This window comes from Protopterus annectens, chromosome 4.part1, assembly GCF_019279795.1.
Source record: "Protopterus annectens isolate FY-2018-M chromosome 4.part1, PAN1.0, whole genome shotgun sequence".
Lineage (NCBI taxonomy): Eukaryota > Metazoa > Chordata > Ceratodontiformes > Protopteridae > Protopterus > Protopterus annectens.
In genome coordinates this window covers 811,797,405-811,820,848 of record NC_056734.1, presented here as the reverse complement: position 1 = coordinate 811,820,848, position 23,444 = coordinate 811,797,405, and the positions used below count along the sequence as shown (strand labels likewise).

General features: G+C 42.2%; 1 protein-coding gene across 1 annotated transcript in view; it reads left to right on the top strand.

Annotated features, from left to right (window-relative positions):
• Positions 1-18,555, top strand: part of SAP130 (Sin3A associated protein 130) — a 547,137-nt gene extending 528,582 nt beyond the window's left edge. The window contains exon 21 of the mRNA XM_044070859.1: positions 17,570-18,555. Coding sequence (XP_043926794.1) covers positions 17,570-17,728 — 159 coding nt within the window. The 3' untranslated portion in view covers positions 17,729-18,555. The remainder of the gene's footprint in view (positions 1-17,569) is intronic.
• The last annotated feature ends 4,889 nt before the right edge of the window (positions 18,556-23,444 follow it).

Here is a 23,444-nt window from a genome sequence, read left to right as displayed (position 1 = left end):
CAATGTTAAGAAACTTATCTCTACACCCAGCTTGGACCTTACCTTAAATACCTTGACTACTGTCCCAGCAAAACAATCAGATCATGCACAGCCAACTCAGGACATTAAACTTGGCAGCATGGCGGATAATGTAGTTATACAAAAAACACCTCTCAGTAAAGCTGTGATGGATGTCATTCTGGAAGCCAGAAGGCCTAGTACTAGAAAGTCTTATGCTGGAAAATGGAAGAGATTCTGTGCCTGGAACGAAGCACAAGGAACTGATATAGCGGTACCAAATATTCCTCAGATTTTGCAATACGTAACTGAGATGCTGGACAAAGGCCTATCTTTTTCATCAATTAAAATTCATGCCTCTGCCATTTCGGCGCATTACAATACAGCGCCACCACTTTTTTCTCACCCTTTATTAAGGCAATACCTCAGAGGAGCCAAAAATTTAAGGCCCCCAAGGAGACTACCAATACCTGCATGGGACCTCAACTATGTCTTGGAAAAGCTCACCCTGCCTCCTTTTGAGCCAGCCACTACTGCTGATATGAAGTTTTTATCTTGGAAAACAGCTCTGCTCTTCGTAATTACTTCTGTAAGACGAGTTTCAGAGCTACAGGCGCTCATGGATGTGGAACCTTTCATCATTTTTCATCCAGACAGGGTCTCCCTGAGGACAAACCCAACATTTATGCCTAAAGTAGTGTCTAGTGTGGCTCTTAACCAAGCCATCCATCTGCCAACGTTTTACCCAAATCCACAGAACAAGGGGGAGAGAATTCTTCATTCTTTGGACGTACACAGACAGCTCAGATTCTGCTTGGACAGAACCAAAACTTTCGGGAAGACAGAGCAATTATTAGTGGCATATGCTGCAGGATCACAAGGAAAGCCTATCTCAAAGCAGACTATTTCTAAGTGGTTAGGCCACTGCATTCGTTTCTGCTACTTGCACCATGGCAAGCCAGTGCCTAAGAGCATTAGGCCTCATTCCACCCGAGCTGCAGCCACCTCAGCAGCCTTTCTCAGGGTAGTACCAACCACAGACATTTTAGAGGCAGCTACTTGGAGTTCAGTGCACACCTTTACAAAGCATTACCATCTGCCACTCTACTCTAAATCCAGGGCAGGCTTTGCCACTGCATTTCTGCAGGGCCTCATAGCTGCTCCTACTGCTGTCTAGTTCCAGCCTCCCAACCATAGCTTTGGGACTCGACCCAGATGTAATGACTGCAACAGTGAAACACGAAGAACATAGTACAGTTGGGTACACTTACCATAAATGTAGATGTTCGAGTGTATTCACTGTTGCAGTCCAGGTTGCCCACCCGCCTTCCCCCTTTTTTCTTTTGGATCTCATCTTTCCTTCTCTGATTTATACTACCTATGTGGTGTATTTGCTTATAGATTAGGGTAAAATTTATATTGGTGTATTTCTGAATATATATATAAAGTTTGACTACCGTTTTTGGGGGCACCTGACATCTGGGGCAAGAAAAACTGAAGAAAATGGCGTTGGCTGCTTCTTTTATACCCCTGACGTCAGGGAGGGGGTGATAGCAGCCAACGCAGGACCCAAGACTTTGGAATTCAGGCCGGCTGAGGGCATCCTGCCAGCAGGATTACCCAAATGTAATGACTGCAACAAAAAACTCTCTTTGCCGTAGGAGTCTGTTTTTCCCTACCTTCTAGACCTTACGCAAAAGGCCAAAAGGGAGGAAAAATGTGGTTCCAAAATTCCCAGAGAGCTTTTCAGGACATACGTGATTCTTCCCCCAGGGGTAGAGGGGGAAGCAGTAATGGAAGACCGACCATGTAGCAGAGGTGCTCCACAAAATCAGGGAAAACATTGAATTATTCCATGGTAAGCCCTCTCTGGAGGCAGTCAGGGGTCGCTTATCTTTGTACCCAGAAGCCTGGCTAAAAATAACAAAAGACAAGTGGGTACAAAGCATCGTTATCCAGAGGCTACTCTGTATCCTTTTCCTTTCCCGTCCCAAACATAAAAAACATCCTGGACCTTCCACCCAGTCAGAGGGAACAGGCAACTCTAATATAAAAAATTGCTAGACAAAAGAGTCATTCAAACAGTCCCCACAGAGGAAATAGGATCCAGAACTTACTCAGGGTTCTTTTTAGTTCCAAAGAAAACAGGGGACAGGAGACGCATCCTTGATCTCAGCTGATTAAACAAATCAGTAAGAAAAATCAAAGTTTGGGATGGTAACACTGCAGTCAGTACTCCCTTTTCTGGGACAAGATGATTGGCTGTGCTATATAGACCTCCAGGATGCTTACTACCACATAAAAATGGACAGGCGATCTGGGAGTCATTTGTGCTTTTGGCTGGGAGCCAGTCACTACCAGTTTCTAGCTTTGCCCTTTGGTCTCACTACAGCCCCCAGAGTGTTCACCAAGTGTATGGCAGTGGTCATGGCTCACTTGAGACGCCTAGGATTCTTAGTGTTTCCATACCTAGACAAATGGCTGCTAACCGCCACCACCCAGCATCTACTAATAAAAGCAAGAGACACCACCTTACAGCTCTGCTCTTACCTAGGAATCACAGTAAATTATGAAAATTCTGCCTTGTTGCCATCTCAGCGTATCATTTTATAAGAGCAGATCTAGATACAACAAAAATGAAGGCAAAACTTCCCCCTGAAAGAGTTCAAGTCCTTCGACGTCAAGTCAGCCATCTACTTTCCAAGAAAAAAGTACAAGCAAGAACAGTCCTGAAAATCGTGAGGACCATGGCAGCAGCAGCAATAAACTTGATCCCATTAGCACATTTGCATATGAGAATCGCTACTATCCACGCAATGGTCCATGCAGGAATTACCCATGTCCCACCAAATTATGATAGAATCTTGCAAGAAAGATGGTGGCTTTTTGGTGGCTTCACTCCACTCGTGTGACATTAGGTCGACCCTTTGTTCTTCTACAACCTTTAGCCACCGTGACCACAAATGCTTCCCAGATTGGGGGGGCATTATCTGGGAGGGACAGTCCAAGGCACTTAGCAGGACCATGAGGCCCATTTGCACATCAATGTCCTAGAGATGAGGACGGTGCTTCTAGTGTTGCAAGCATTCCAAGCCTCTCTTCCGCTAGGAACTATTGCAATACAGGCAGACAACATGTCTGTTGTGTGGTACATGAACCAGGTCTTACCCTCTTTGTCGGGAGGCCCTCAGCGTATGGCAGTGGGCGACCTACTGCCATTGCTTTCTGATAGCAACACACATCCTGGAGAAATCCAACGTGATAGCAGACAAACTCAGCAGAGCAATTCTGATGCCTCACAAGTGGTCCCTAATAGAAGAAGTAGCGGAGATGATTTTCCACAAATGGGGCCAGCCCTGCTGCAACCTTTTTGCCACGTCCATGAATGCCAAATGCAGCAATTGTGCCCTTATCCCCTCCCCCCCCTCCAGGGGAGTCACCAAGGGATGCACTTATTCACGACTGCCCCTCGGGTCTCCTCTGTCTTTCCTTCCTTGACGTTGATACCCAAAATTCTTCAGAAAGCCAATTCCTTGGAAAATAATTTGATACTCATTGCCCCTTACTGGCATCAGATTTGGTTCCCCTTTTTTTGGCCTCATCTTCAGCAGGAGCCATAGATTCTGGACCCAGTTCCGGACCTTCTGATTCATGCATCAGGGATGCTCCACCCCTCCCTTCAATCCCTCAAATTGACAGCTTGACTGCTCCAATTCCAACCATAGCCAGGCTTCCTAACCTTTCCCCATCAATCAAACATATTTTGATCTCATCTCATAAGGCTTCAACGAGGAAGTTGTATGCTAGCAAATGGAAGAGATTCTCTTCTGCCCTTATACCTTCCATTAGTGAGTTCTTGGCAAAGCTATTTAATGAGGGCGCAGCTGCAGCTACTATTCGTGTTCAAGTTAGCAGCGATATCTAACTTCCACATAGGTGAGTCAGGGCCAAATGTGATGTCCCACAGAGTTTGCAAGGCTTTCTTAAGGGAACTGTTTTATTAAGACTACCATTAAAGCCCCTCCAGCACCATGGGACCTAAACTTTGATCTATCCCGTTTGATTCTTCCCCCTTTTGAACCTGCATCATCCTGTGATCTAAAAGTTCTAAATTGGAAGACAGTCCTTTTGTTGGCCATCACTTCTGCCGGAAGAGTCTCAGAACTTACAGGCATTGTCAATAAAGCCCCACTACATGCTTTTCCACAAAACAGAGTATCCCTACGAACAAACCCTTTCTTTCTACTCAAAGTTTGCTCAGAATCTAATTTGAACCAGTCCATGGGCCTACCAGTTTTTTATCCCCAACTATGGCAACAAGGCAGAATACATGCTATACCAATTAGATGTACATAGGCAATTACACTTCTGCTTACATAGGACAAAGGATTTCAGAAAATCTGACCAATTATTTGTATCATTTTCCAACTACAAGAAAGGTGCTCCTGTATCAAAAGTCACACTTTCAAAGTGGCTATCAGATTGCATTACTTTTGCTTACAAATCTCAAGACAAAGAACTTCCCGAAAGAGTAAAGGGTCATTCTACAAGAGCCATAGCAACCTCCGCTGCCTTTCGGGCGAGATTACCAGTTGATACCATCTGTGCTGCAGCAACATGGGCACGGCCTCATATCTTTATCACTCTTTACAAAGTGGATTTGGCCTCCAGGAACAGGCCCACTTTTGGGTCCACTGTTCTGAAAAATATTCTTCCATGACCAACCTAAGAAATATGGTGCTAGGGATGCTGCCCAAAAAGTTAAAAATGAAGGTGAGATAGGACAACATCACATAAACAAGTTATGTACTCACCATAACGTTTCCATGTGTGTTGTCCATCTCGCCTTCATTCTTACATCTCACCCTCTTTCCCCACTACCTTTGAATCCCGGAGGATAGAGCGGTTGCAATTAAAAATAAAGGTTCTCCGAGCTTCATCATTGCTCTATAACTTGTTGGTAATTATTGGTATCGTGTTATATCAGCAAACAAGATCTGGGGGAGATTTCCTAGGGCATGATGGGATAGAGTTACATACACAAGCTAGTGGAAGACCTCGAGCTTTTGTATAAGGCCGAGTCGGAACAAATGAAGGTGAGATGGACAATACACATGGAACGTTATGGTGAGTACATAATTTCTTTTTTATGACTTGGAAACTAAGATAGTGTAATATAAAATGCAAAACATATTTTCAGACTTTTGTAGACTGTATGCTGGATCTGTTTATTACTGTAGCTAAAGTTAAAGGTAACCTTAGGTTGCAAGTATTCCAATTTAGAAGTTACAAAGTTGATGGCCAGGGCTTTTCTAGCCTGTTTGATTAGAAGACTGTAAATGTTATAGCCAAATCTGAGATACTAGAGTACCCTATAGATTGAAATTTGTGTGTGACATTTGAATTTGATGTTTGGGGCAACCCAGACTCCCAGGTGTTCTGCAGCAGGACTTCAGAAAGGGTATTGTTTTGCAGGTCTATGATTTGGATGGCTTTGTTGTAGTTAAGCATCTATGTTTGTGTTAATCATCTTATTAAATATCATTCAGTTCGAGAGGCAACTGGTCATTTACAGATCTTTTTGAATTACCTTCTGGAGTCTTGCCTGATTTTAATTAGTGCATTGTAAAGTGCAGCTTTGGAATGTCCTGGGTGAGATTCTTGAAAAATAAAAACACAACACCCAAAATGGAGCCTTGAGGGACACTTGTCATTTCAGACAAATGTTACATCAGAACATTACTGATTACTTGGAATGTTTGACTGTCGAAGTACGTTTGAAATGAACCACTACTGAAATGTTGGCATTCAAAAATGCCAAGAGCTGATACACTGAAATAAAGACTGACAAATTCAGGAGAAAAGCAAATCTTGATCACCGCTCTCCTCCTTTAAACTTTTTGTAGGAGGTAAACCACCCTGCACCCTCCAATGTAAGTACATAAACCAGCTCAGCAAATGATTCATCTCAGAGAAAAAGGAATGTTCGAAGAAATTTCCATGTCTGACAGTATATGCAAGTCCATTTTTTTCCTCATTCTGTCAGTGTTTCAGGACTCTCACTAGTAGGACCCAATGTTTCGTATGGTTTACTTTAGAAATAAACAGGTAGTGCCATCTCCAAATTCTATGTGCTTAAGCTTATTAATAAATTGAGTAGAAGATCGCCCACAGACTTGATCTGTTTTTCTTTCACTAAAAAAAGGGCGACATTTAGCAGGCTTTTTCCTATCTTTATGATGACTCTGAGTTAAGGTGTAGATTGTACTTACCCACCTAATCAAGAACTTGCATATAGATTAGTAAAGAGTATTTGGTTTTATGATTGTGATTAACTATGGGCTGATAATCTTGGAGTGATGAAAAAAAGACCCTAAGGAGGGGTGGATGGTGGCATGTTTAAGGCTAGTGGTAGGATCCCATTGGTAAGTAGGCCGAATATATGGGCTAATTATCTAGTGATAGTTCATTTGGCCCTTCTAAGCATGGTTGTATGAAGAGAGCTAAAATTGCTTGTCCCAAGGAGGATGGGATGAACAGAACTAAATTTGGGGGAACTGGAAAAAGTTGAGGTTCCCCAGTAATATGCACACTTGTGCTCTGGAGAGGGTTTGCCTGTTCATTACCTTTTAGTCATATTTATATAATTTCAGGTTACACAATGGCCAATAATGACTTACTAAATCCTTGTGTTGGCTCAGACATATTTGGTGTCTGTCCTCCAGCAAAACTCATGCATTGCCCTTTGACCACTTCCTACTTTGAAAAGCCTGCTTACTCAGAATGAGCACAGCTTGGTTCTTCTAACCTCATATTTTGGCTACTTGTCAAAACCATTACCTCTAGGCACAGATTAATAATGCCTTTTTTCCTGTGAACCAGGAGATCAACTTGATTAGTAATCTTGGTGTCAAAAGGCCAAGTTCAGTTTTCATTCTGAAATCTGAGAAAGTGTGGAAATTTCTTTCTGCAGAAGCATCCCAGCTAACCCTAATCATAGTGGGAACAGGGAAAGTTATGTCTGAAAGTAAAGTTTGGGACTGGAGGATATATCACAATTTTTTTTTTTTAAGTTGGAGCATGGCATGTGCTAGGTGTAATTGCCCATTTTATGTCTTTTGCATCTCAAGTTTTCATGCCCCAACTGTGAGGAATAAGAAACGTCTGGGAAATTTGCACTGTATGAACACTGCAGTTTCTCTTTCTGATATTTGAGCAAAAGAGGCTAACACAGGTCAAGGATAATGAGTGGTCGGAAGTTACTAGGAACCCATGGTCCAAAAATATCAAGAAAAAAATGTTATTGCATTAATTTAGCTTGTCAGACATGGTTTCTCACGTACCTTTACCAGATATTAAAAAAATAATTAAAACAGCATCAGCAATGTGGAAATATTTTACTCTTCCGAAGTTTCTACTAGATTAAATCACTTTCCTTGCAATGTATAGTTTATTCTCTGCTACTTATTTTTATCTATGGTTGGCATCTTGTATTCCACAGATCTTATTCATTCACTTCGTCCGAACCTACTTATAGGTCCTCAAGCCACTCTTCAGATCCAACTTGGCAGCATTAGTACTCCATCCTTAAGACCCTTTAAGATCTTTCTTCTTATAATGCACTAGGCTGTAGGATTACTTTAGATGTCTTGCAAACAATGTGAACCAAACCAACCTGGATCTTCCATTTGGTGTTGAACTAAGTGCTGCACCTCTTTTTTTTTTTTTTCTCTCGGCGCTTTAGGTTCATAGATTAGTACTAGACCAACTGCCCTTGTGGGCCTTTTTTTTTAAACCTAGCCAATTACCCACTGTGAGAATCAAACCCTGCACCTTCTGTCTGTAAGGTAAACACCTTAACAATATGCCATCCTCCCACCCCCTAAAATGAAGGCTATCTGTTGTGGTAATAGAGCCCACAGTGTTCTGATCTTCCAACACCAAAGGTGAGTGTGCTACCTGCTGAGCTATTTATTTAACTCTAACAGGGATGTTTTGTTTAGTACACCAGTTTTTGGTGCCTTGGCTACTTTTAGCCCCCTTTCTTCTTTCTGTTCTTCCGTAGACACATGTATACAATGTAGTTTACCTTGAAAAACTCGCCACTCCAAAGGTCGAATCTGGCTGTGCGACTCCCACATGTCAACAGTGGGAATGTTGAATATCATCACTAATGACTGTCTGAACTTGCCCCCCCCCCCTTCCGGACCAATGTTAACACTTGTTCCTGGGTCCACAGTGGTAGTGAGTTGCAGCATTTGGTGTTGCGTTCGTACATGTTTGTATTCATGCTGACTTTCAAGAAAGGTTATGTTGATACATACACTTGACCTTCGGACCGGCGAGATTTTAATAGTAAACATATATGTATTTATAAATTGTGTGCGTGTGAGATGTATGAAATCTGTCATCTAAGTATTCCTTTTATGTTTTTCTTTTAGTCAGTTGTAGTCTATTACCTTAATCTTCAAAGCTGTGTGTTAGTATAGAGGATGTCCTTCAAGGATGCATCTGCAGTCATAACAAATGGGTTGTCCTGTCATCAGGCAGCCGTTCGGTCGGCCGGATTCCAAAGTCTGGGTCTGGCCTCGGCTGGTGTCGCACTTCACCCGACGTCATCTCTCCTGGTCTTCGGGTATAAAGGCATCAGCCGACGCCATTTTCCCCAGTCTTTCTTGCCACGTGGCGCCCGAAGCAGAAGCTGTTTGCAAGTGCCGGTCGGTCAGATCCAGAGATTACTACTACCGAATACTACTTCGAAGACTTCTAAAAGCTAAGTACCCCATTGGGGACTCTTTCTTGCCTCAGCCGATGTCAGAAAAAGTAAATAATTGTTTAACTTGTGGGAAACAAATACCTCATAAGGATTTCCACTCGTACTGCCTACCTTGTTTAGGCCCAGACCACGACGTAGCAGCCTGTTTAGCCTGTGCTTCCTTCAACCGACGAACGCTTAGGCGTCGGTCGGAGTTTGCTGAACAGTTTTTCGGCTCAGATTTTGCGTACATTATGCCGTCAGATCCTCCGACTACTCAAATTGTTAAAAAACGCAAGAAAAAGACCGACACTCGCGGTCCGCGGTTTCAGCCGAAACCACGGTTAAGCAAACCGCGAGTGTCTCGGTTTCGGCCGAAACCGAGCAAACGGGTCAATCTTCAGCCGAATCCATGACTACTACCGAGGCTCCTGCTACCCTAGTTGAATCGGCCTCTGAAGTTTTGCCTACTAATGTGGTTCCTATTGAATTATCAGACACCATCCCTTTGGATGTCTCTACCCCAGCACGTGGTGCTGCTAGGCCTCCTGCAGCCATGTCTATTAAGGCCTTTGCCAGGGCTAAAGCAGCCAAAACTGCTAAATCAGTGCCTGTTAAGCCCCCCTCACACAGGCCCAGTTCCAGTTCACAAATGCTTACTTTGGCAGAGGATCTCATCTCCTTAATTAGGGGATCCCAATCTCACCCAGACAGGGCCTCTCAGCCTCCAGAAAAGAGACCTAGAGCAGAGCCCCCAGAGCCAGTGTCCACTGATGATTCTTCGGATGACTCAGACATTACAGACCATCCAGAGGCCCCTTTTTCCACTTATGAAGATTCCGATGCTGAAGAATCTATTCCATCTGCCTCTCCTCCAGAGGAATTTTCCTTTGGGGAAACCTTACATGCCATGCGAGAACAATTCCAATGGCAGGGACAAGATTTCTCAGATTCTAGAAAAAGGCTTAGGACCTTTCTACACTTACCACAACATAGGCCCTTAGCTATACCCCCAGTTCTGCCTGTTGTGGATGATGCATTTAATGATGTTTGCACTGCTCCTGATACTTTACCTCCAGCCCCTGCCAAACCAGATAGGTTTTACAGGGTACCAGACACTCATCACCACTTATACAAAGCCCCACTTGCAGATCCTGAGACTATCTCCCAGGGGCCTAAGGCAGTAGCTTCGACCTCCGCAAAAAACCCTCTCCCTTCTGAAAGGGAATCCAGGTCCTTAGAGAGATGGGGGGAAAAAGTTTACACCTCTGCTACTCTCTCAGCTAGAGCTTTGAATTGTCAGTTTCATATGATCCAATACCAAGAGTTTATGCTTGATCAGTTAACTAAGAAATTGTCCTCTGATGACTCCTTAGATAAGAAATATGTTTTAGAAATGATGAATAACATTCAGCAGGTTAGTAACCATTCCTTAAAATGTGGCTATGATGCACTGGAGGCTTCATTTAGATCAGCCATGTCTGGCACTGTTATAAGAAGGCATGCATGGTTGAAAGAACAGGTCTTGCCGGATCATGTTAAAGCAAAGCTGTTAGATGCTCCTATGGATAAGGCCAGTCTATTTGGTACTCCTGCTCAGCAAGTAATGAAGAAAATGGAAGAGAAGGCAAAATCTGTACAAACAGTTAAGGATTTCTTACAGGTTCAGCCCCCAAGGTTTAGCGGAACTGGCCTTCCAAATTTGGTCCTTTCCAGACTCCTCAAAATCTCAAAGAGGCAGGAATAGACGTGCCAGAGGCAGAAATCAATCCAGAGGAGGTGCCTACAGAGGACGCCAGTGGCAGGGCAATAACCAGCGAGGCACAGATACAACCACTACCACTGCACCAGGACAATCACAGTGACTTGTCTCTGACACCGCCTACCAGGGAACAAATAACAGCACCTTTAGGCGGGAAGTTAGCCTTATTTTCAAAAAATTGGCACTATATCACAAAAGACAAGTGGATTTTGCAGACCATAGACCAAGGCTACAGGTTTCACTTCCACACCTTACCAGTGAAAAGAGGAATGCCAAACCTACCTCCAAATCAAAAAACAGAAGCTCTAAAACAGATAGCTCAATTAACAAAGATGAGAGCTGTGGAAAGAGTACCACTAACAGAACAGGGCAAAGGATTCTACTCCAGACTCTTCCTAGTACCAAGAAAAGAGAAAAGTTGGAGACCTATTCTCGACCTGTCCATTTAAACACATTCATCTTTGTCCCAAAATTCAAAATGCTGACCCTTCAGCAACTTCTTCCCATGCTGGGCAAGGAGTTTTTGCTGGTAACTCTAGATCTCAAGGAGGCATACCTGCACGTCCCCATAATGCCAAATTGCAGAAGATACCTCAGATTTCTTGCAGGATCAGAGCATTATCAATTCTCAGCATTGCCCTTTGGCTTATCTACTGCGCCCAGAGTATTCACAAAATGCCTGGCATCAGTAATCGCTCATTGCAGGCAACAGAGAATCCAAATTTATCCATACCTGGACGACTGCCTGATACAAGCGGACAACAAAAGCAAACTGACAAAAGACTTACAAAGAGTCATTTGCTTACTACAAGCCCTGGGATACACAGTCAATTTAAAAAAGTCAAGACTGATACCATCACAAACAAGAACATTCTTGGGTGCGGAATTGGACACAGTAAAACAGATGGCATTCCTAACTGCAGAAAAACAAGAACAACTCCCTCTTTACTTCTTGGCATTAACAAAACAGAACAAACTAACAGCAAGAAAAGTACTGCAGGCCTTGGGCTTCATGGCATCATGCATAATCCTAGTTCCCCATGCCAGACTGCATATGAGAAAGCTGCAGTGGTACCTAAAGAATTTATGGTCTCAGCACAGGCACAGCTTAGAAACAGAAATCCCACTAATCCCATGCCTGAAGCAAGAGTTTCTATGGTGGGCTCAAGCATGCCAGTCAAACACAGGCTTGCCTTACCACAAATTCCAAGCAAGCCAAACCATCACAACGGACGCCTCAGATCTAGGCTGGGGGGCACACATGCTGGACAAATGCATACAAGGATTATGGACTCCAGACCAACTGCACCTGCACATAAATCAAAAAGAAATGCTGGCAGTAAAACTAGCAATCCAGAATTTCAGACCATTCCTCAAAGAAGGCCATTTAATGATAAGGACAGACAACACCACAGTCATGTGGTACATCAACAAACAGGGAGGCACTCATTCATACCCCCTATGCAGAATGACTCTGGACCTTTGGAATATGGCTCTGAGCTACAACATCCAGTTACAGGCAATATTTGTACCGGGAAAAGAAAACATCCTAGCAGACATGTTAAGCAGAACTACCTCGGATGCTCACGAATGGATGCTACACCCGAACATCTTCAAGGCCATCACAAAGAAATGGGGAATGCCACAAATAGACCTATTCGCATCCCCACTCAATCACCAGCTCAGGAAATTCTGCACAAGAACATACCACCCACTAGCCTGGAAGGTGGACTCTCTATCCTTCAGTTGGAAAGGCCTGACAGCATATGCATTTCCACCTCTCCCTTTGATGCACAAGGTACTACTGAAAATCAAAGAGGAACGTCCAAGGATAATTCTGATAGCCCCAAATTGGCCAAGACAACATTGGTATCCATTGCTGAGGAGCATGTCTCGGAGGAGGACGTGGACACTACCCCTGATGCCTCTGATGTTAACTCAGAACAACTACAACATCATGCATCCAAACCTAAAAACTCTGCAACTGACTGCCTGGAACATCACAACAATAACTAAACCAGACTTATCCCAAAGGGTGAAATACATTATCCTTGAAGCCCGCAGACCTTCAACAAGAAGGAACTATGCAGGAAAATGGAAAAGGTTTGTCATTTGGAGTACTGAAAGAGGAAAAGATGTGTCGAAGATAGACATTGCCAACATCCTGGAGTACTTGGCAGAGCTTCTACATACAGGCCTGTCCTATTCCTCCATCAAGATACATGCATCAGCCATTTCTGCAGAATTCAGCTTCGATCCCCCTGTCTTCTCACATCCTCTACTCAGGCAGTTCCTCAGAGGAATCAAGAATGTAAAACCTCCTAGGAAACCACCATTACCAGCATGGGACTTGAACTTTGTGTTAGAAAAATTGACACTCCCTCCATTTGAACCAGCAGCAACAGCAGATCTTCAACACCTATCATGGAAAACTGCTTTCCTACTGGCAATTACTTCAGCAAGAAGGGTTTCGGAACTACAGGCCTTAATGGCAGTACAACCCTTCCTAATCTTCCATCAAGATAGAGTGTCCATGAGAACTAATCCTACATTTATGCCTAAGGTGGTATCCAGAGTGTCTCTAAACCAGGCAATCCACCTACCTACCTTCTTTCCCAATCCACAGAACAGGGGGGAAAGACTACTGCATACCTTGGATGTACATAGACAGTTACGCTACTACCTGGACAGAACCAAAGGTAACAGAAAAACTGACCAGCTTTTAGTAGCCTATGCAACAGGAAGGGAAGGAAAAGCAATTTCCAAACAGACAATCTCTAAATGGATAGGAAATTGCATAAGATTCTGTTACTCCTACCATGGAAAGCAGATTCCACAGAACATAAGACCTCACTCTACAAGGGCTACAGCCACTACCACAGCTTTCTTACGAGGAGTGGCTACCAAGGACATTATTGAGGCGGCTACTTGGACCTCCGTGCATACATTTGCCAAGCATTACAACTTACCTCTATATTCTAGATCCCGAGCAGGGTTTGCCACTGCTGTTTTGCAAGGGATCCTAACTGCACCATAATCCTTCTTCCTCCTCCCCTAGTTTGGCTATGGTATTCTACCCATTTGTTATGACTGCAGATGCATCCTTGAAGGACATAGTACAGTTTTGTACCTACCATAAATGTAGATGTCCGAACAGGATAGCATCTGCAGTCAGGATTACCCACCCTCCTTCCCCTCTGTGGTACTCCTAGGGTATTTACCCTCCTAATAGCTAGCTAGGGGGGGATCTCTTATGGTGTATTTGTTTGTATATATGTACATACATGCTTATTTTTTGTGTTTGCCTACTATTTTTTTTGGAAACATTGGCATTTATCCAAAAATTTAGTTTTCCAAGAGGGCAACTGGCATCTGGGGCAAGAAACACTGAGGAAAATGGCGTTGGCTGATGCCTTTATACCCGAAGACCAGGAGAGATGATGTCGGGTGAAGTGCGACACCAGCCGAGGCCAGACCCAGACTTTGGAATCCGGCCGACCGAAGGGCTGCCTGACGACAGGACAACCCATTTGTTATGACTGCAGATGCTATCCTGTTCGGACATCTACATTTATGGTAGGTACAAAACTGTACTTTATTGACACAGCCTTTTACAGTATTACAGATTTGGTTCTCTTCAGGTTCTTCTTTACTTCATGGACAAGGAAAAGAGCTATAAAAAGTGTCCTAAGTGTGGACACAAGATACTTCCTAAGACATTTACGCTGTGTGCGTAGAGTGCTTGGGTTTTTTGTTGGAAGCATGTTCAATTTACTTAGTGTTTGGTCCCAAAGCATTACCCAGCAGGAGGGGAAAAAAAATTATCAAGGGACTTTTGCCCCCTAGAATCAAACACTTCCAGGCAGAAAAGTCTATAAATCTAAAAGTAAGGACTCAAGTCAAGAGAGAGACATACTGAGGATATGGGACCTTCTTTGCCTCCAAAAGTGCCAAGGTTACAAATTCCTTCAGCTTCAATTTCCAGCTATTCTCCATCGGCTCCAGAACTTCCTTAGTCACTAGTGGTTCAGGGCCGTTCTCCAGAAAGTCCTCTGAGGCAAGCTTCTTTCAAGAGGGAACTGCACAGAATCATTTCTTAGCATCCTTCCACATCATTCATGAGATCCTTCAGGTTCTATAAGAGTAGCTTTCTGAAGATGCATGTTAAGATGGGAGTCCTACTTTCTCCTTCGGCTCAGAGGGTAGTTGGTGCAGGTCATATTTCACCCTTTCTGATTCCTTCTTTGATGTGGATCTTGGCCCCAGTTCTGAACCAGAGGCCTGTTCCCTCAGTGTTGGCCTTAACCATGCCTTTGGCGCTGGATGTTTTGGATCTGATGCACATGACCCTGTTTCAGAGCCAAGATCGCCATGGGACCAAAGAATGACAATGAGATTTCAGCTCCATCCTCAGTTTTGTTTTTCAGAGCTCCACTAATGGTGTCTGAGACTTCAACATTTGAGTCTTCAATTCCAGTCCTTCTCCTCGAGGCCATCCACACACACACTACTTTGGGCATGTGCCCTCTTTGATTCTGATCCTTTCCTCTGGTGGAGTGGACCCAGTTACTGAGCCAGCATCTTCATATCCAGCTGAGATTGGAAAGGCTTTCCAGGTTATGGGGAGGATGATTGCCTCTTCATTGAACATTCACACAGACCTGATTAGGACTGGCTCCATCCTGGGACTCCCAATCCTCCTTATCTCTTCCTTTTCAGATATCCTTGGGTCAGAGTGAAACTATATGCCTCAAAATTAATGCACTACAGCAGGAAGAATCCTCTGAGAAATCGGGACCCTGACTTACAGAGAAAGAAAACTTATAAGAAGAGAATCACATTGGAGTCTGTTACATCAGATACCAGCTCTGACAGAGGGTTCCCCCAATCCTGTCCCAGAGATGCCACCTTTGTACAAATTTTAGAACTTGGGCAACAGATGGGATCGTGGCCCACTGACCCCCCCCCCCCAAAAAAAAGACTAGGAGATTCTCTTGTGGCCTCTGGCAAAACCCCATCTACTTGTGTGGTTCAGTTTGGCTGTAAGGAGGCCATGGCAGGAGCCAAACACATGCAAGGCAGTGTGCCACAGAAGCCCTAAGAGATCCTTAGAACCTCCAAGGGCAAACAGCATTGAGCAAAGTCTCCTGTGCTGGACTCTGTTATTGTGGCAGCAGCAATGAACAAAGAACCAAACCAATGATACAGACTCTGTTAACCCTCCAAACAAGAATCCAGGGCAATGGATAGGTTAGGGAGGCGGGCATATGCTTCGTGTACTTTTGCTTTATGGGCTCTGAACTTCTCACTTATAGGAACCATTTTCAGAGGGAATTAGCATGCCCTGAAAACTCTAAGAATACACCTAACATCGGATTCTAGGAAGCCGTTGGAGATGGCCCTGAGTATGATACCTAGTGTTTCAAAATTCTTCATGTAACTTATGCGTAATGTGGTGAATGGAGTGGTGAGGGCAACTGGGGCAGACAAGGCTATGAGATGTCATGTCTGACTATGCCTCATTGATTTTGCAGAATGCATCTTTCACTAGTGCCCCTTTTGATGGAGCTTCACTATTCGATCCGTCAGTAAAAAAAATGCAAAGTCCGAACAGGGAGGCAAGATGCTCTCTCCCGTCGGAGTGGGGTTTCAGTCTACACAGAGATTATATAGCATGAGCCAAAAAGGCCAATGATCCGTCTGATTCAGAACATAAGTAATCCGTATTAGTGTGGTGACAAGTCAGGCACTGTACAAACTAGTCAAATTGAAAAAACAAGTGTTCTGAACCATGAGAAGCTTAAGTACATTTAATGAGTTCTAAAGTTGACAAACACTTCTAGACAAAGGTATAAAATTCCAAACCGTGCTAGTGTAATAGCAATACACTTTCACCTTAGCAGGCTTCCTCAGGCATGTAATACTAAATTAGGAAATTAGAATGCTTTAAATAGGTAAAATCAGTCACATAATGTAAAAAAAAAATCATATATTCACTTAGAATCTAACTAAATGTAATTCTGAAAGAATGGTTATATAAAAATGGATGCATAAAATGTGTTGAGCTTACTGTAGCAAAATATGGTGCTAAGGTTATATTATAAACATTAAAAACATGAAAAATATATAATTAGTGGTCATTGTATCTGGTTATGGAGATGCTTTAGATGGGGCTTAATAGTAACCGTCATTTATTCCAGGAGGGATTTGGGATTTAAATCTGAGGCTATATCAGAGCTCTTCTTGTTCAGTCAGGAGTGTAATATTCCCTCCCCTAATGGGTTGTAAAATAATTTTTAAAGTAAGAAATTTAAAGGAATGAGTTTGATTTTTCGTTTATATAGTGAATTGGTTAAAATATGCGTCATGGTCTCTGATAGATGTTGACTTATTCTTTCCTTAAGCTTCCTATTAGTTTTTCGTATATAGTAAGCTGGGCATTTACTGCAAGTTGCTAAGTAAATTAAATTCTTGGAATTGCTATATGCTAAGATAGTAAAGGGTTTATGCATCACTGGATGTGAGGGGATATTCCTTCGTAATTGTCAGATAGTAAGATAAAACTGCTTGAAGAATCTCTGTAGGGGAGCACTCCATGTTAAATAAGGACAGACTGATTAAGTTCTTGATTTGTATTTCAGTAGAGACCTGCGTGACCTTTTTAACAAGAAACTTGCATAACTGCACACCAGTGTTTTCTTGCGTATCTTTTTTTCTTTTAACTAAACTATTAAAAACTGCTTTCTTTTTTCCTTCCAGAAGCCATTATTGTAGCAACCTTATTACTTTTTAGATTTCTTAAAATGGCTGACATTTAAAGGTTTAATTGACCTCCCTAATACAATGAACATAATATTCTGTAATAATCTGTCCCACCAGTAACACCCCTGCATCTTTGTAACCCTTGGATGTTATATAGAATCAATAAAGTATACTGTTCTTTTGAATATCTAGTGCTTGAATAAGTTATAAGTTTATTGTTTTAATGTGGTCTTAAGTATCTTAAACTTTTCAAAAAAAAAAGAAACATAATAATTTGACTTTTCTGCTTGCAGGGTAACATGCAGAGATGCAAATTGGTTATGGACCAGATCTCGGAGGCAAGGGATGCTATGCTAAAGGTTCTTGACCACAAGGAACGAGTCTTGAAGTTGCTGAACAAAAATGGAACAATGAAGAAGGTGCCAAAGTTGAAAAGGAAGGAAAAGGTCTGAAGGACACTATAAATTGAGACTGCATAGGGTTTGTCCTTTAAAAGCAGCAAAGAATTTTTAGTTTAGGAACAGAATCCGGAAGAATTTCTCAAGGAAACATTTAAAGCAGAGACAGTCACAAGGAGGCCGCAACTGCCATTGAGAGGAAGGATTTTCCTGGCTGAAACAGAATTGTAGAAAGTTTCAGTATACTGTCAACTGCAGCAGTTAAGCTGAACTGAAATACAGTACTGTGCTTTCACAGGTGTTTCCCACAGTAGTGAGAGACTTGAGCACTAAACAGGTGGAGCAGAGAGAGAACCCCAGGGATTGCATTGTTACACTTGTTGGTAGCCATGTTTAACCACCCCTTCTCATGCACTAAGGGGTGCGGGCAATGGTCAGTCTTCAAGGAAGATGAGTAAATAGTTTGTAATATCTTTTATATACATGCCTAATGCAAATAAGCTAGGCATGATTACTTTCAGAAATGTATAAAACAAACGGATCATGTTGTAATAATGTTTTTCTTTAAAAGCAGAATTTTTAATTAACAGTTAAATTGAAATTCTCATGTCAGGCTAAGAATCCAATTTTTTTTATTTCTAATTGTCTTAAAGGTTTCATATTCAAAAACAGCCTTTTTAAATGTTGCCAAGTATTTTTTTTTTTTATTCATTGTCCTGTATATGCTATGTCAGATATGCAGGGGAGATTGCACAGAGACCTAAATTCGTGATGACTCCCTTGGACAGCCCTTTGAATTGGATTTGATCAGTGTAGCTATAATGTATCATAAACACCAAGATAGTAATAAAGTGAGTTTTTATTTAACAAGAATATAGACATTTTTCTTGTGCTGCTGGGTTTTTTTTTCCAGGAGAGGAATATAGAATTGACTAGTTCATTGTTGTTAGAATTCAATCCTACTTAATATAGGAGCACATTTATCTGTTTTGTCTTTTTGGTTTATTGTCTTTTTTTTTCTGCTGCATAGCACATTTTTAGATTTTTGGGAGGAGAGCTCAGCTTAACACATGGACCTTGCTTTAGGAAAATTCCTGAAGCAGGTTCTACTTTTGGGTTTATCTCCCCGAGTCAAGTGCCAAGCTTACTTTTAAGCACTAGTGTTTGCCGTTGCCATGATCCTTTCAGCCTACACCTGGTTCTCTCACACCTAAGTTAATGATGAGCTCACCTTCTTGAACATCAGTCATATATTTTTCCCTTCTAGTTCTTGCAGGCAATTGATCCTGAGTTGTCTTTCGAGAGCCTGTTGGAGGGGCCTCAAATGGCAGCTGTGAAGGGTGCTTTGCTCCCTGTAGTCCACCATCAGCACTGACCGCAAAAAAAAAAAAATCTTCATAGAGGAAGTGTACTTTTTCAACTTAGGATAACCCCTTCCCCATATTGACTTGGATGGGTGGAAGCTTCCAGAACACCAAGCACACTTAAACGTATGTATATCCTGGCTAGAACATAAATGTTTGATATGCACATACCCCAGTTCTAATAGCCAGTTCTATCCTTTGCTAGGTGTGCTGGTACTGTGTGGAAGACCACACTACCATCATGACCACAACATGGGCAAGCTGGTGTCAGCTGCTCACTGTCATCCTCCCTGCCCAGCATCTGAACTCTGTTGAAACAGGCTGCTAAAGATCTCAGTCACAGTACACTCTCTGTTGCAGAGAACCAACAGTAGAGCAGTCCCTTTTTTCACTGTTGAGATCTCCTTACTGTTGTCACTGGAAAGTGTGTGTAACACTATTGAAAGATTCTACCATTTCTTGATTAGTATTCACTGAATGTGTGTACTCTGCCTTAGCTGTTCACAGGACATATAATAAACAGCAGAAATTCTCCTTATTAAAGTATTATGTGTGACCATTTGTCCTCCTGCATATGCTTTGTTAGTCCTAAGCTACACACAGATTGATGGATAAAAATGCATTAACAGTAAAATATCCACCTATTTTCAGTGTCCTTTTCATCCAGTTATGGACCATAGGGAGCTTGAGACAATCTTGTCAAGCAAGAACTGCAAGGTAGGAACCTCAGATGGGCCACCAGGGTATCTCTGTGTGCAAACACATATCCATATGTACCCTGGGTGGCATAGAGGTATGAAGCCCTGACATTGACTCAAATGCCTCAAGATGGACTATCAGTTCAGTCACTAAAAGAGTTAGGTGGGGGAGGCTGGAAGTGAGCATTGCTTTTTTGAAGGAGGAAAAACTGGTTTCCAGTAAGATGATTTCCTCTTCACAAGTGAGGCTTGTGAGATACTGAAATGGCCTGGACTAGGGTTGTGGGCTTTGTGATTGCAAGCTGGTGGTGGCACCCCAGATTTGCTTGTGTGTAGTAGAATATATGGATAATGGGGATGGCAAAAGATGCTTCCTTCCTTGGTAACGTGGGTGCTCAAGTTAGCCATGAGAGTCAGGGTTTGGGACAAAATACACAGCACCTTAATGTGACTGCCTGTAATGTGGCCCCTTGATCTGACTCTTGCCTAAGAGGAACATATTGATGGCTGCATAACAAGACAGCTGATGGTCGGCAGGCAGAGGGGGAGAATATACATGCCAAAAAAACTGTACATCAGTGGGTAGACAGTTTAGCATCACTTTTCAACCTAGTGGTATCATAGCTCTGGAATAGTGGAAGAGTGCATATTCAATAAAGAGGGCATTCCCAAATGACACTCAAATTAGGGATCTAACCACCAACAGTAAGATAAGGACCATTAACGTAGCACTTATTGCTAACTAATTTAAAATATAGTTCTCTGGTCAGATATGTATTAGGCTTCTCATTCATAATTTTGGTTCAAGAGAAAAATTATATTACTCTTTTAGTGTATATTTTCAGTCATATGCCTCATTTAGTCTTTAAAAAAATATGCATCTTCTAAACCTTCTTTGCATATATTATGCAGCTTTATTTCAAGTTGAAATTGTATTCATCCTCCCTGTACTTCATATATATGTAAGTAGAGTATTATTTTCCTTATTTTCTTTGTATCACATTTCTGTACCTTTTGGGGATTTGGCTGTGTATTTATTTGGGTGCTGTAAGTCAAAGTATCTCTGCTGCCTCAAAAATTTCAAATCCTTCAGTGTAATGTTTGCATGCATTTAAGTAAATGTACATAATTTCAATATGTTCAGTCAGGAAGTAGATCTATAATTTTCAAAGGAACATCCCATCAGCAGGAATCTCTCATCAGCTACATTCTATTTAGCTTTAGCAGTCTAGCATTGGTCAGTCCCGTGGAATTTTTCCCATTTATGCTGACTGGAATGTTTTAAAGGAAACCCAACCTAGGAAATCCTCAGATCTTTCTTGCCTTTTACTGTGACCTTTGGACGAGAGCTTGTCACCAGTTTTATTTTTTGATGGATGTTTTGAAGTAGCCCTCCGATAAGATGAATAAAACAAAACTCAAAATAATATCCCTTCACTGTTTTTCTTAAAGTTCCACTGCTCATTGCACATGTCAGAGGAAGGTCTGGTGAGAACTCCAACATATACCAACAGACAGTTCATAGTGTACAGAGTACAGGTATAAAAATACAAGGTAGCTAAATATAAATGATTCGCATAACACAGGTAAGGAGAACTTGTAAAACAAGATGATTGTTTCAGATTTGCAGTCACAATCTATGTCCACTTTTTCCGACTAGTGCAGCACAACTCTGAATCTTTCTCAGGCTCTAGATATCCCTGGCTTTCAGGAGGACACATAGTAAGAAGATACCTCTGAAATCTGATGATAGTCTTACAAATCTGGATAGAAGCAAAGAACATTGAGACCTGGTTAAAATGAAAGCCAACTATACTTTGACCAATGAATAGGTAAAACTTGATATGAATATCTTAGACATACTGTAAAGCTAGAGGGGCAAGAACAATCTAATTATGCTCCGCTATCTAACAGGAAAACCTTTCCACTTGTTTCTGTACTCTTTCATGTACAAGGCTTTTGAGTGGGAGAAACGGTGGCTACAGCTCTAGTATAGAGTCTGTTATCTAGTTGCTGAATGAATTGGAGCAGCCGTACCATCAGTCTGAATCCGTGGAGGTTCAAGTAGATCTTCCCCCTGATGGCAGAGGCAGAAGTTTCATGAAGGGGAAAGCCTCAGAAGATGACAGAGTAGGGAAGAATGCTGCACTGGAAATAAGTCTGCCTTTGATAAAGCAGTACAGTTAGAATCACTTTGGCCGTCTTAGGTTCATCTTTTGTGTAAATATCATTGGCGGAAATGGGGAAGCAGAAAGACCTTGAGTCCAGGGCTGAACCTTGATGTTCCAACTTCATCCATTGAGGAGACATGAGAGAAATGTGAAGGTGGCATTTGGCATTCAGTTGGGGATATGAAAAGTTTGCAGATTAGTAGTAAGGAAGATTTTTTTCAAAGTAAGCAAACCAATGAACTCCGTAACCACTCAAGAGGATATGAATAAGTTGTGAGAAAGTAATCTGATTGAATGGTCAATTGCCAATGCACTGTTGATATAGCAGCCATATTCCATGTCAGATTGGAGGAGTGGAGTTTCTCATGGTAAGGAATTATCTAGTTCCTCACAGGCCTCCCAATAATTCCTTTCACCTGAGGGAATTATTGGGAGGCCTGTGAGGAACTTGATGACTATGTAGAGTAAGCAGCTTGCCACTAAGAAGTGCTTAGGTTTTGAGCCACCGGTATAGGTGAAATTTGCAAGATTTAGACAACTTCTAACTGAAGCACCAAGAAAATTCATTTTGTTGAGACATTTGTACACAAGTCCACTCAAATATTCCCATGTAAAGTTGATGGGCAGAAGCATAAAAATAGAAGGCTTCATAAGGCTTTGGGCCCAGCAGGACATTGTTGCTATGGGACAGTGGGTTGAAAGAAACTGCATCCAGGATAGCTTGGATCATGTCTAGGAACAAAAATATCTGACAAGTCCTTGTGTGTATGGAGCATCCTGTAAAAGTAAATATCTGATCTGGACTTGGTCAGGATTTGACAGAGTTTACTGTTGTTCCCAGAGATAGCCAGAATTTGACAGTTTACTGTAACTCCTAAAAAATGGAAAATTTTGAAGAATGACACTGCCTGCTTGATAATACTTCTCTGAGTGATGCAGCCAGGATCCCACTCATCTTGATAGTGAAGTACTTCATGCACTTTGTAGATGTTTCTATTTTCACTGTATTATTGTACTAACCCATGGGACTTCTGCCACAGAATACCCAACTTCCAGAGCTTTTTTTTTCCCCTTCTCAGTCTCAGATGGATGGATACCACCTACTGATAAAGGAGGGATATCAAATCTGCATCAGCAGCAGATGTCTTTCTATTCACATGTTACAGTATTCGTAACATGAGGGACCCCCCCCCGGCAACCCGAACGTCTGGCCAGTATACCAAAGATGTAAACTACTGCGTGGTATGTGCGATGTCGCACATAGGTTAGAGGCAGACATAGGCCATACAAGTGTTGCCTGCATGTACCATCCTCAGAACTTCTCTGCCGCTAGTCCAAACACTATCTTCTACCGGCCTTCTGATCGCAGAGTGGTTGCTGTTTCAGATAAGGGCCCCATTGGGGAATTTGTTGCGTTTTTTCTTGCTACTACATGTTATTTGAGATTAATATCATCCAAGAAAGGCAAGTGTCATTGTGGAAGACAAATTCCACACAAAGATAACCAGGATCAGTGTTTGCTTTGTCTGGGGTCTGC